Here is a 13,877-nt window from a genome sequence, read left to right as displayed (position 1 = left end):
TAAGGGCTCACAACTCTAAGGCGGTGAGCATGAGAGGGTCGTGATCGATTGAGCAAGCAGCGGGTACGTGACTGGGGGCTGCATGCACCGGTAATTAGATCGGAACAAAACAGGATAGGGATTTCACAGTGCTTTTCTCTACAATGTCTGTAATCTATAGATAACTTAACCGATTAGGTCAGGGGTCAATCTTTAACTACCAGGCCCAGGGTGAGGCACCGGGCTTTCTGCTTGTGGATTTCCTTTCTGCCTTTTTGTTTTTACTTTTTCTTTCTTTGGAGGCAGAAACTGGGCATAAGACAATATGAGGGGTGGTCTCCTCCCTTAACAGGGTTTCTCCTTGTTGGTCAGGCTGCTCTCAGACTCTTGACCTCAGGTGATCCACCCACCTCAGCATCCCAAAGTGCTGGGATTACAGGCATGAACCACTGCACCCAGCCAGTAATTCCTTCTTAATTCCTATATCAACACCAAGGAGCATATCCCTGTGGCAACTTGAGATCAGCCACAGCAAAGGGAAAGAGAAGGAGTGACCAAGTTGGACAAAGAGGAAGCCTGAGTTGGCACTTTCAAGCTGCCCACGGCTTCCAGGGTTATGGAAGAGAGGCAGAAGTTTCCAGATTTCCCTTGGGGGAAAGCAGAAGGCAGCCAAAAATCAGCCTGGTGGGCCTCGGGCTTCCTCAGGAGGAAAGTGATCTTACTTCCTGTGCTCCAACTGTCCTCTGGGTCTCTCCTCTCAACTCTTTCCCTTCACAGGGCTCATGATTCCCCTGACTTAGAGCAAGAGAGAAAGAGAGAGAGAGTGCCAACATCAGTGGATGTCTTGTCCTGGAGCCTCAGCTCTAGAGTCTGCAGATGGGGAAACTCTGGTTTTAGAAAACCTTCTTCTCAAACGTCACCAAAAAACAATGCACACGACCGTGGGGCGTGGTGGCTCATGCCTGTAATCCCAGAACTTTGGGAGGCCAAAGTTGTCAAGTCACTTGAGGTCAGGAGTTCGAAACCAGCCTGGCCAACATAGCAAAACCCCATCTCTACGAAAAATACAAATATTAGCCGGATGTGGTGGTGCACATCTGTAATCCCAGCTACTTGAGAGGCTGAGGCAGGAGGAGAATCACTTAAACCCGGGAGGCAGAGGTTGCAGAGAGAGCCGAGATCACGCCACTGCCCTCCAGCCTGGGTGACAGAGCAAGGCGTCCCAAAAATAAACAAATAAATAAAAATTAAAAAATAAAAAATGGTGCAAATGACCTCCAGCAGAACTGCACAGACTGGAAAGTGGTCAGAGGCCAGGTCAAGTCACTAAGTGACTCAGGTGGGAAGGTCCAGGTTCTTCAGGTACACGATACGGATCCACATTCAAATCTAGGCACTTCCTCTCCCAAGCTCCTTGCTAGGTGGATTAAGCTGGTGGCCTTCCTCTCTGAGCCTGCTCACAGGGAAAATAGAAATAACAGCATGATTCACTTCATAGGGTTCTTGGGAAGGTCAGAAAAGGTGAAACCTGACAAGTGCGTAGCACAGGACTAAACCCTCAACTGCGCATGGATCTTCTGGTTGGTTGTGTTCGGGTATCGTTCAAAGCACACCACGCTGAGTTTGTGTGTGTACGTCCGCGTCTGTGGCGCGTGCAAGTGTGCTTACGAAAGAATATCCTTGAAGTAAAATTTCTGGACCGAAGGGAAGGTGCATTTTGGTGCATTGATAGATTTCAACAAGCTGTCCTTCCAGAAAGTTGGATCCATTTCAGATCCTAGCCTCCAGGTTTGAGGCTCCTTCTCACCCACGCACTTGCTGAGCAGTGAATCATCAAACACTCTGATCTTTTACCAGATCACAGGTGACAAGATAAAGTGCGGCTGGGCACAGTGGCTCACACCTGTAATCCCAGCACTTTGGGAGGCCCGGGTGGGCAGATCACTGGAGGTCGGGAGTTCAAGACCAGCCTGGCCAACATGGTGAAACCCCATCTCTACTAAAAATACAAAAATTAGCCGGGCGTGGTGGTGGGCACCTGTAATCCCAGCTACTCAGGAGGATGAGGCAGGAGAATTGCTTGAACCTGGGAGGCGGAGATTGCAGTGAGCCAAGATGGCACCACTGCACTCCAAGCTGGGCGACAGAGGGAGACACGATCTTAAAAAAAAAAAAAGAGAGAGAGAGAGAGAAAGAAAAATTGTGTTTCATGGAGCTTTCAATTTCCAATTTTCTTGTGGTGAACGAGATTCAGTTTCATAAGCAGTTGTATTTTATTTATTTATTTATTTTTTAAGACAGACTCTCTCTCTGTCTCCCAGGCTGGAGTGCAGTGGCCAGATCTCAGCTCATGACAACCTCCGCCTCCGGGGTTCAGGCGATTCTCCTGACTCAGCCTCCCGAGTAGCTGGGACTACAGGCGTCCGCCACCACGCCCAGCTAATTTTTGTATTTTTAGTAGAGATGGGGTTTCACCATATTGGCCAGGCTGGGCTTGAACTCCTGACATTGTGATCCGCCCGCCTCGGCCTCCCAAAGTGCTGAGATTACAGGTGTGAGCCACTGCACCCGGCCAAGCAGTTGTATTTATTTTTATGAGTTGGCTGCTCCTGTCTCATTTTGGGATTTTCCTAAGACACCTCGGCCTCCCAAAGTGCTGAGATTACATGTATGAGCCACCACACCCCATCTCTCTTTCCCCCATCTTTTAGAAGGTATTAGTTATTTCTTAATGATATGAGTCTAAACTATTTATATCTTAAGCTGATAAAAAGATCAGCTAAGTAAATATTAAATAAATTAAGGTAGGAGGTTGTCTTGAAGGTGCTGTCTACCCGTTTCCCCCAGACCTGGAGTCCTAGGGCTTCCATGAAGGAAATCCCTTTAGTACTTGGGGATCTCAGGGAGGATATTCTGATTTCTGGATACCTCAAAATTCTGGACCTCTTTCACCACCCTCTTTCACCCACCCAGCAAATGCTATAAGCTCAGGCTCTGAAATCTCCCGTTTTTATCTCCTTTCAATTTTTTGCTTTTTTTGGTAATTTTGCTGTTTCAAACAGCCCCCAAATAGTGCTGAAGCCCTGTCTAACGTCCCCAAGAGCAAGGAGGCCGTGATGAGCCTCACAGAGGAGGAAATCCATGTGTTAGAGAAGCTATCCCCAGGCACGAGTTCTAGCGCTGTTGGCTGTTTGCTGCTGATGACACTGACTTCTTGATGATTCATAGCCAGAGGCCCTTGGGACCCTAACTGTATGTATATACACACATATTTTTCTTTCCATTTGAGAGCAGGTAGTGTTTATTGAACAGCTTAGAAAAATAATTATAGTACACACCATAGTTCATTCTTCTAACAAGCCTGTTGATCTGGTCCTCCCTGTTGCCAGCATCTCCACCTTCCACAAAATGGGTGGTCTGTTTCCTCATTCCGCCTCATGGAGAAGATACTTTGAAGGACCACAGGAAGTTATGTGCTTCTTTGAAGCGTTTTCCAACAGTATAGACCTCATGAATCACATCCTCCATACAGATGATGCCATATTTTCCAAGAGATCGTGCAAAGCGTTATCTGTCAAAGCAATTCTTTTCTTATTGATTTTGCCATAACCACACTTGTAGATTAGTTTATTTACTGACTTCAGATTTAGGTACCCGTATGCAATATATGGCTCTACAATCCTCAGCATGTTAATTGGCCTTCACAAAGGTTCCATTGAAGATTTGACAAAGGCGAAGAAGCTGCAACACATTTCGGACCTTTGGGCTCACACCATCAATACCTCTGATCCTGATGACAAACGCCAATCTGGATTCTGCAGGTACATAGAAGTTGCCAGCTTTTCTTGACATCCTTTCCATTCGAATTTCAGTTCTGTACCTCTGCCTATATTCCTTGTGATAGTGCTTCAATTTTTCATAGATAAGCTTCCTCCTTGCCTTTCGAAGCATCTTTTGGGCAAACTTCTTTCTCAGGCGCTTGGTCTTCAGCTCTGTGAAATTCCTTCGCTTTTTCTTAAGGGTTTCTGGCACAGCAGGAGCTTCTTTCTTCTTCTCTTCTACACCCTCCATGGTTCCAGCCGGAAAAAGAGGCTGGATCCTCTTTTTAAAATATATATATATTTTTAAGACAGTCTCGCTCTGTCACCCAGGCTGGAGTGCAATGGTGTGATCTCGGCTCACTGCAACCTCAGTCTCCCGGGTTTGAGCGATTCTCCTGCCTCAGCTTCCTGAGTAGCTGGGATTAAAGGTGCCCACCACCACACCCAGCTATTTTTTGAATTTTTAGTAGAGATGGGGTTCCATCCACCACGTTGGCCAGGCTGGTCTCCAACTCTTTTTTTTTTTTTTTTTTTTTTTTTTTTTTTGAGACGGAGTCTCACTCTGTCACCCAGGCTGGAGTTCAGTGGCGTGATCTCGGCTCACTGCAAGCTCCGCCTCCTGGGTTCACGCCATTCTCCTGCCTCAGCCTCCTGAGTAGCTGGGACTACAGGCGCCCGCCACCACGCCCGGCTAATTTTTTGTATTTTTAGTAGAGACGGGGTTTCACCGTGTTAGCCAGGAGGGTCTCAAACTCCTGATATCAAGTGATCCGCCTGCCTCAGCCTCCCAAAGTGCTGGGATTACAGGCGTGAGCTGCTGCGCCCGGCTTCTTCTTGGTGTTTCTTGACTTTCATCTGCCTCATTCAGTTTCTGTTTCTGTTTTCACACGGCTCCTTCTCTATGAGCCTCTTTTCTCTCCACCTGAGGGCCCACTCTAATCCAGTATGACCTCATTTAAGCCTAATTATATCTGCAAAAAAAACCCCGTAATTTCAAAATGAGGTCATATTCTGCAGTTCCAGGAGGCCATGAATTCTGGGAGGACACCGTTAACCCACTACAGCCATCGAGAACAGGAGCAGGAGGCTGGGTGCGGTGGCTCACACCTGTCATCCCGGCGCTTTGGGGGACCTACGCAGCAGGATCGCTTGAGCCCAGATGTTTGAGACCAGCCTGGTAACATAGTAACACCCCATCCTCTACCCCCCCCCCAAAAAAAATTAGCCGGGCATGGTAGCGTGTGCTTGTAGACCCAACTATGCAAAAGGCTGAGATGGGAGGGTCACTGAAGCCCAGGAGTTTGAGGCTGCTGTGAGCTGTGGTGGCGCCACTGCATCCAGCCTGGGCAACAGAGCAACACTCTGTCTCTAAAAATATTAATTTAGGCCGGGCGCGGTGGCTCACGCCTGTAATCCCAGCACTTTGGGAGGCCGAGGCGGGCAGATCACGAGGTCAGGAGATTGAGACCATCCTGGCTAACATGGTGAAAACCCATCTCTACTAAAAATACAAAAAGTTAGCCGGGCATGGTGGCGGGCGCCTGTAGTCCCAGCTACTCGAGAGGCTGAGGCAGGAGAATGGCGTGAACCCGGGAGGTGCAGCTTGCAGTGAGCCGAGATGGCGCCACTGCACTCCAGCCTGGGCGACAGAGCGAGACTCTGTCTCAAAAAAATAAATAAATAAATAATAAAATAAAATAAAAATAAAAAATAAAAATTTTAATTTAATTTAACTTTAAACAAAAAAGCAGGAGGTCTCCAAGAATGCAGGAGATAACCGACCGGGTGCAGTGTCTCATGCCTTTAATCCCAGCACTTTGGAAGGCCAAGGCGGGTGGATCACCCAAGGTCAGGAGTTCAAGTCCAGCCTGGCCAACATGGTGAAACCCCATCTCTACTAAAAATACAAAAAATTAGCCAGGCATGGTGGCGCGCGCATGTTAATCCCAGCTACTCGCGAGGCTCAGACAGGAGAATCGCTTGAACCCAGGAGATCGAGGTTGCGGCGAACTGAGATGGCGCCACTGCACTCCAGCCTGGGTGACAGAGGGAGACCTCCGTCTCAAAAACAAAACAAAAAAAATGCAGGAGAGGGGTACACGAATATTTGGGGAGCACCCCCAATTCTTGGATGTCTGCTGTATCCCCAGTGCACAGCAAAATCTAGTCCCTAATAAATGTGCAGTGGAGGTTTGTTGAATAAATGAATGGGCCCCAGAAGAATGAGGTGGAGAGGGGAATAGGAAGATTGAATGTCTCCTGCCTGAAGGTCGGGCGGGGAGGGGTTGGGGGCAGGCAACTCTGAGGCTCACCCGGGGCCACTGCCTGCATCCTGGCAACTGCCTCCACCCACACTTTAGGATCTGCAGACTGGCAGCGGTTGGAGGGAATTTCCCCTCGCCAATTGCTCAAGTCCCTCCCCTCGACCGGTCGGACATCCCCAGAGAGGGGCAGGCTGGTCCCCTGACAGGTTGAGGCAAGTAGACGCCCAGGAGCCCCGGGAGGGGGCTGCAGTTTCCTTCCTTCCTTCTCTGGCAGCGCTCCGCGCCCCCATCGCCCCTCCTGCGCTAGCGGAGGTGATCGCCACGGCGATGCCGGAGGAGGGTTCGGGCTGCTCGGTGCGGCGCAGGCCCTATGGGTGCGTCCTGCGGGCTGCTTTGGTCCCATTGGTCGCGGGCTTGGTGATCTGCCTCGTGGTCTGCATCCAGCGCTTCGCACAGGCTCAGCAGCAGCTGCCGCTCGAGTCACTTGGGGTGAGTTGAGATGCAAAAGTTGGGAAGAAAACATCCTAACTTATTCCGGCAGAGAATACGGCGAGGGGCGCAGGGACCGTGCACCAGGGCGGAGACTGAGAGGAGCGTGACCGAAAATACAGAATGAGATGGGTACAAAGAGGCCAGAGAGGAAGATCTGGTAGGGCAGAGACAGAGACCAGAACAGGGAGGCGAGGCGGGGACCAGGCTGCCCGGTGTAGGGGCTCCGAGACAGGCAGCCCTGCCAGGAGGTACAGGGAGATCCCGGGATGGGAAAGGTAGACGCACATGGAAATGGAAGATGACTCGGCTCTGGTGTTCCCCCGGCAGGCTGACTCACGGGCTGCTGGGGGCTTCACAAGGCTGGGCTTGGGGGCTTCCTGGGGCCTCCTAGGACGGGATGGCCCCAGCCACTCGCTCCGGGTGGGGGAGGGGTCCCTTTGGGGACCGCGCCGGGCGCCTTTGCAGCGGAGACAGTCCGCTGCGCGCGGTGGTCTCGCGCCCAGTGACATCCAGGAAAACGATTCGGGAAACGAAGAAGTTATTTTGAAGGTCTCGACTTCACGCTCCCCGCTGGTTCAGACCTGCTTCCTCTTTAAGAAGTCTTAAGAGTAAAAAAAAATAAAATGAAATAAAATCACCAGTGCGCGCCGTGGGATGAGAGGTGGAAAGGAGGATGGACAGAGAAAAGAGAGCTCCTGGCACAGGGGACACATAGAACCTCTCTGCTTACGTCCGTGCCGTTTTCTGGTCTTTTCTTCCAGTGGGACGTAGCTGAGCTGCAGCTGAATCACACAGGTAACACGGGGGACGTGGAGGGACGGGGAGAAGAAGAGGCACAGAGAGAGAAGGAAGGAGAGGTAGAAAGACAAGTGGGGAGAGACAGAGAAAGAGACACAGAGAGAGACGGAGGGAGAAAGGGAGGGAGAGATAGGGAGGGAAACGGAGAGGGGGAGACAGAGAGAAGACAGAGAGGGAGGGAGAGGACCAGAGAAAGGGAGGGAGAGACAGTGAGAAAAAAGGACAGAGAGAGGGACAGAGGGGACAGACGGAGACAGGAGAAGAAGGGGAAAGAAAGAAACATGGAGAGACGCAGGGAGAGAGGAAGAGGGAGGGAGACAGGCGGGGGAGACAGAAAGAACGAGAGAGAGGGAGAGAGACGGAGACAGAGAAAAAAGACAGAGGAAGAGAGAATAAAAACGAGAGAGGCGACCTGGCGTGGTTGCTGGAGCCTGTAATCCCAGCACTTTCGGAGGCAGCGGCGGGTGGATCACTTGAGCCCAGTAGTTTGAGACCAGCCTGGCCAACATGGTGAAACCCCGTCTCTACTAAAATTACAAAAATTAGCCGGGTGTGGTGGCAGGCGCCTGTAATCCCAGCTACTCAGGAGGCTGAGGCAGCAGAATCGCCTGAACCTGGGAGGCAGAAGTTGCAGTGAGCCAAGATAATGGCACTGCTCTCCAGCCTGGGTGACAGAGGGAGATTCTGTCAAATAAATAAATAAAAAGAAGAAAGGAAAAGAAAAAGAAAGGAAGGAAGGAAGGAGAGAGGGAGGGAGGTGAGAGAGAGAGAAAGGAAGAAAAAGAAGAAAGAGAAAAAAATAAGACAGAGAAAGAAAAGAAAGAAAGCCAGAGAGAGGAAGAGAGAAGGAGAATAACAGAGAGGAAGAGACAGAGACAGAAAGGGGGAAGAAGAAAAACAGGGTGGGGGAGAAAGAGATCATGCCCAAGAGAAAAAGGAAAAGGGAGAGAACGAGAGAGAGAGAGAGAGAGAGAGAGCAGGTTCGTGTTTCTGGGCATCCACTACCTTTCTCTCTCTTTCCCTCTCAGTCCTTCACATTCGATCTCCTCCCTTGGAAGAATCAAAGGGGTTTTGTTAGTAAACGAAAACGCTCACAGGAAAGGCTACCCTTCCTCCATTCATGCTACAAGCACTAATTATACATCTGCAGTGGGCAGGCACTGTTCCGGTACCGCAGTCGCGCACAAAACAGACAGAAATCCCTGCCTGGTGAGCTTCCCTTCTACTATCACTCCTACGGAGGAGGAGATGACCAAAAAAATAAAAACGAACATGTGAGAAACAGAGCAATGCCACGTAGAGTAAAACAGGCCAAGAGCAGGTTTTAGAGAAAAAATCAGGCAAGGAGGTGGGTGGGGAATCCGGGCATGCCAGGGTTGGGGATTTTCGTTTAAAGTGGAGTCGCGGCGGTCGGGTGGGGGGCTGGTCTCTGAGTGGGTGGCATTGGCAAGAAGCCTTGAGGGAGAAGAAATGAACAGTTCTGCTCTAGGTGGAAGTCTCTACCTCCTCCCTGCCTCTCTCGAACGCTTCTTCCTCTTCTGTTTTTCCACGGTTCATCCCCAGAGACTAAAATTACTGCAGGCTTGCGTGTTTTGTTCCTTTCATTTTGTAATGGAAGGGACCTTTGTTGCTCTCTCTTCTCCTTGGGTCTCTGACCCCTGATATGTCTCCCCCCACCCCCCGCCGCCGCTTTTGCCATATTTTTCCTGTAATTTGGTCTTGAGGCCCCTTTCTGGAGAGTGGCTGTAAACTCCAGCCCCACATCGACGGGCACCAGGGGTGGTGGCCACAGGTGTTGACAGTGTCTTCCACAGGACAGCTCTTTCTTCTGGTGGATGATGTGATGCCTAAGTGTCTGACAGGGGACCAGGTGTCACTCTTACAGGAAATTTGCAAAGCCTGGTAAACACCCTTGGGGCTCCTGTTTGACCCGTGTTCAGTTCCTTCCTAACAAGACAGCCAGTCTCCAGGAGAGCCTTGAGTGAGGAGGAGAGTGAGGCTCAGGTGTGTCAGTCAGATAAGTCGCGGAGACAGGAGACGCTGAGATGAAACACGTGAAATATGGCTGAGCACCTTGGCTCACGGCTGTGATCCCAGCGCTTTGGGAGGCTGAGGTGGGAGGATCGCTTGAGCCCACGAGTTCTAGACTATGTTTCTTGGGAAACATAGCAAGACCACCATCTCTAGAACAAAATTTTGAAAATTAGCTGGTCATGGTGGCGCATGCCACCTCCCAGTGACTCGGGAGGCTGAGGTGGGAGATAGCTTGAGCCCCAGAGGCTGAGACTGCAGTGAGCTATGATTGCACCACTGCACTCCAGCCTGGGTGACAGGACCAGACCCTGTCTCTAAAGAAAATAAAGATCCTAGAGAGAAGAGGGCCAACGGGAAGGTAGGGGATCTCTCTGAGACACAGACTCAACCAGCGGGTGGAGAGCAAGAAAAAAAAAGGGACCTGGGAGCCAAAGCTTTTATTGGGGTTCAGGGTGTGACCCGAGCAGGCGTCCCTTGGGGAATTCTCTCGTGCACTCTCTTGCGCGCTGTCTCTCTCGTGCTGTCTGTCTCACTCTCTCAGGCACTCTCTCGCTCACTCCCGTGCACTCTCGAGCTCTGTAGCTCTCGTCCTCTCTCTCACACACACACTCTCCCATGCACTCTCTCGAGCTCGCTCTCACACTCTGTCTCGTGCACTCTCTCTCAAGCTCTCTCGTCCTCTCTCACACACACACTCTCTCTCTTGCTCTCTCTCATGCTGTCTCTCGTACTCTCTCCTGCTCTCGTGCTTTCTCTCACTCTCTCGTGCACTCTCCCTCAAGCTCTCTCATCCTCTCTCTCACACACTCTCTCGCTCTCTCATGCTCTCTCTCACACTCTCTCGTGCACTCTCGTGCTCTCTCACACATACACTCTTTCTCTCGCTCTCTCTCTCGTGCTCTCTCTCTGCATTCTCTCTCTATATATCTCTCCCTCCCCCTCTATCTTTACCCTTGTCTGTTTCTGTTTTTTTTTTTGTCTCTCTCTCTCTCTCCCTCTCCCCACCCCTCTCCCCTTACCCCTCTCTCCACCCCTCTCCCCTTACCCCTCTCTCCACCCCTCTCCCCTTACCCCTCTCTCCACCCCTCTCCCCTTACCCTCTCTCCACCCCCCTCCCCTTACCCCTCTCTCCTTCCCTTTAGATCTCTAACCTTCTATCCCCCTCCCTTTTTTCTGAGACAGGGTTTCTGTGACCCAGGCTGGAGTGCAGTGGTGTGATCATAGCTCACTGCAGTCTCAGCCTCCCAGGCTCAAGCGATCCTCCAGCCTCAGCCTCCCAAGAGTAGCCAGGACCAGAGGCGTGCACCACCACACCTGGCTGACTTTTTATTTTTTGTAGAGATGGGGTCTCGCCATGTTGTCCAGGCTGGTCTTGAACTGCTGACCTCAGGTGATCCACCCGCCTTGGCCTCCTAAACTGCTAGGATTTACTGCTAGTGCTGGGATTACAGGCATGAGCCACCACGTCCAAACTGCTAGGATTTCAGGCATGAGCCACCACGTCCAACCTATTCCTTGATCTCTAACTCTCGATCTCTATATCTGACTTTCTCTATGACCCCCTGTGCCTCAGTTTCCCTAAACCTCCATCCTCTCATCCCTCTAACCCTGTGCCCCCAGGACCTCAGCAGGACCCCAGGCTATACTGGCAGGGGGGCCCAGCACTGGGCCGCTCCTTCCTGCATGGACCAGAGCTGGACAAGGGGCAGCTACGTATCCATCGTGATGGCATCTACATGGTACACATCCAGGTGACGCTGGCCATCTGCTCCTCCACGACGGCCTCCAGGCACCACCCCACCACCCTGGCCGTGGGAATCTGCTCTCCCGCCTCCCGTAGCATCAGCCTGCTGCGTCTCAGCTTCCACCAAGGTTGTACCATTGCCTCCCAGCGCCTGACGCCCCTGGCCCGAGGGGACACACTCTGCACCAACCTCACTGGGACACTTTTGCCTTCCCGAAACACTGATGAGACCTTCTTTGGAGTGCAGTGGGTGCGCCCCTGACCACTGCTGCTGATTAGGGTTTTTTAAATTTTATTTTATTTTATTTAAGTTCAAGAGAAAAAGTGTACACACAGGGGCCACCCGGGGTTGGGGTGGGGGTGTGGTGGGGGGTAGTGGTGGCAGGACAAGAGAAGGCATTGAGCTTTTTCTTTCATTTTCCTATTAAAAAATACAAAAATCAGCTGGGCGTCGTGGCGTGCATCTGTAATCCCAGCTACTCGGCCGACTGAGGCGGGAGAATCGCTTGAACCGAGGAGGTGGAGGTTGCAGTGAGCCGAGATTGCGCCACTGCACTCCAGCCTGGGCAACAGAGCAAGACTCTGTCTCAGGAAAAAAAAATGTTCTTGGTTAGGGATGTTTGAAGAACAGAGGAAGTGGGCTGGGCACGGTGGCTCATGCCTGTAATCCCAGCACTTTGGGAGGCTGAGGAAGGCAGATCGCTTGAGCCTAGGAGTTCAAGACCAGCCTGGGCAACATAGTGAGACCCCCATCTCTACAAAAAATACAAAAATTAACCAGATGTAGTGGTGTGCTAGTCCAAGCTACTCCAAAGGCTGAAGTGGGAGATTGGGTAGAGCCCAGGAGGTCAAAGGCTGCAGTGAGCCGTGATCATGCCACTGCACTCCAGCCTGAGCAAGAGTAAGATTCCTTGTCAAAAAAAAAAAAAAAAGTTCTGTTTTCTCCTTGGTGCATCTATTTGACAAGAGAGGAAACACAAAGATCACTTTGGGTGACTGTCTCTCAAAGCAGACAATGCAAAATACCTAACGAGCTGGGAGGCCAGGGCGGGTGGATCACTTGAAATCAGGAGTTCGAGACCAGCCTGGCCAACATGTAAAACTCCGTCTCTACTAAAAATACAAAAATTAGCCAAGCGTGGTCGAGGGCACCTGTAATCCCAGCTACTCAGGAGGCTGAGGCAGGAGAATCGCCTGAACCCAGGAGGCGGAAGTTTCAGGGAGCCAAGATCGCGTCATTGCACTCCTGCCTGGTGATAGGTGTTGCCAACCACCATGGCACACATTTAACAATGTAACGGAACTGCACATCCTGCACATGTACCCCAGAACTTAAATAATAATAATAAAAGATCATTTGAGGTCAGGAGTTCAAGACAAGCCTGGCCAACATGGCGAAACCTCACCTCTACTGAAAATACAGGGTCTTGATCTGTCACCCAGGCTGCAGTGCAGTGGCATGATCCTGTCTCACTGCAGCCTCAAACTCCTGGGCTCAAACGATCCTCCCACCTCAGCCTCCCAAATAGCTAGGACCGCCAGCACAGGCCACTACACCCGGCTATTTTTTTTTTTTTTTTTTTTTTTGAGATGAGGTCTCATTACATTGCCCCAGCTGGTCTCAAACTCCAATCTCCCGAAATGCCGATCTTCCCGCCTCAGCCTCCCCAAGTGCTGGGATTACAGGCATGAGCCACTGCCCTGGACCTCAAATACATTTTGGAACTCAGAATTTTCCAGTATTTAAAGATGGTGTACAGGATTATACCATCTTTTTTTTGAGATGGAGTCTCGCCCTGTTGTCCAGACTGGAGTGCAGTGGTATAATCTCAGCTCACTGCAACCTCCACCCTCCCAGGTTCAAGCAATTCTTCTGCCTCAGCCTCCCAAGTCTGGGACTACAGAAATCCACCACCACGCCCGGCTAATTTTTCTATTATTAGTAGAGACGGGTTTCACCATGTTGGCCAGGATGGTCTCGATCTCTTGACCTTGTGATCCACCCGCCTCGGCCTCCCAAAGTGCTGGGACTACAGGCATGAGTCACCGTGCCTAGCACTTATACTATCTTTTATGCGTCACCTCAGTGAGGTCGGGACAGCATTTTGTAATCAAACACCACACCTATTTTTTTTTTTTTTTTTTTTTTTTTTTTTACAATGAGAAATGTTAACATTCACACTAAGTGGGATAAAAATCAAGACTACAGGCCAGGCGCGGTGGCTCACGCCTGTAGTCCCAGTACTTTGGGAGGCCGAGGTGGGCGGATCGCCTGAGGTCAGGAGTTTGAGACCAGCCTGGCCGATGTGGTAAAACCCCGTCTCTCCTAAAAACACAAAAATTAGCCAGGCATGGTGGCCAGCACCTGTAAACCCAGCTACTCAGGAGGGTGAGGCAGGAGGATCACTTAAACCCAGGAGGTGGAGGTTGCAGTGAGCCAAGATCATGCCATTGCACTCCAGCCCGGGTGACAAGAGCGAAACTCCATCTCAAAAAAAAAAAAAAAAAAAAATCAAGACCACAGTTACCAACCTGGCTAACATGGTGAAACCTCATCTCTACTAAACATTTAAAAATTAGCTGGGTGTTGTGATGGGCACCTGTAATCTGTGCTACTGGGGAGGCTGAGACAGGAGAATCTCTTGAACTCAGGAGGTGGAGATTGCAGTGAGCTGAGATAGTGCCACTGCACTCCAGCCTGGGTGGCAGAGTGAGACTCTGTCTTTAAAAAAAAAAAAAAAAAGA

The 13,877-nt window shown here is 50.8% G+C and overlaps 1 protein-coding gene and 1 pseudogene across 1 annotated transcript; one reads left to right on the top strand and one right to left on the bottom strand.

Moving 5' to 3' along the window:
• Positions 1-2,669: 2,669 nt before the first annotated feature.
• LOC134757765 (large ribosomal subunit protein uL30-like) lies at positions 2,670-4,277 on the bottom strand (annotated as a pseudogene).
• CD70 (CD70 molecule) lies at positions 3,692-12,686 on the top strand. The gene is made up of 5 exons (XM_055371454.2): positions 3,692-3,800; positions 4,818-4,977; positions 6,339-6,553; positions 7,318-7,351; positions 11,009-12,686. Exons 3-5 carry the CDS (start codon positions 6,392-6,394, stop codon positions 11,392-11,394), a joined length of 582 nt encoding a protein of 193 aa, XP_055227429.1. The 5' UTR covers positions 3,692-3,800; positions 4,818-4,977; positions 6,339-6,391; the 3' UTR covers positions 11,395-12,686.
• The last annotated feature ends 1,191 nt before the right edge of the window (positions 12,687-13,877 follow it).

This window comes from Gorilla gorilla, chromosome 20 (genome assembly GCF_029281585.2).
Source record: "Gorilla gorilla gorilla isolate KB3781 chromosome 20, NHGRI_mGorGor1-v2.1_pri, whole genome shotgun sequence".
Lineage (NCBI taxonomy): Eukaryota > Metazoa > Chordata > Mammalia > Primates > Hominidae > Gorilla > Gorilla gorilla.
The sequence above is the reverse complement of the archived record's forward strand: the minus strand, read 5'-3'. Positions and strand labels throughout refer to the sequence as shown.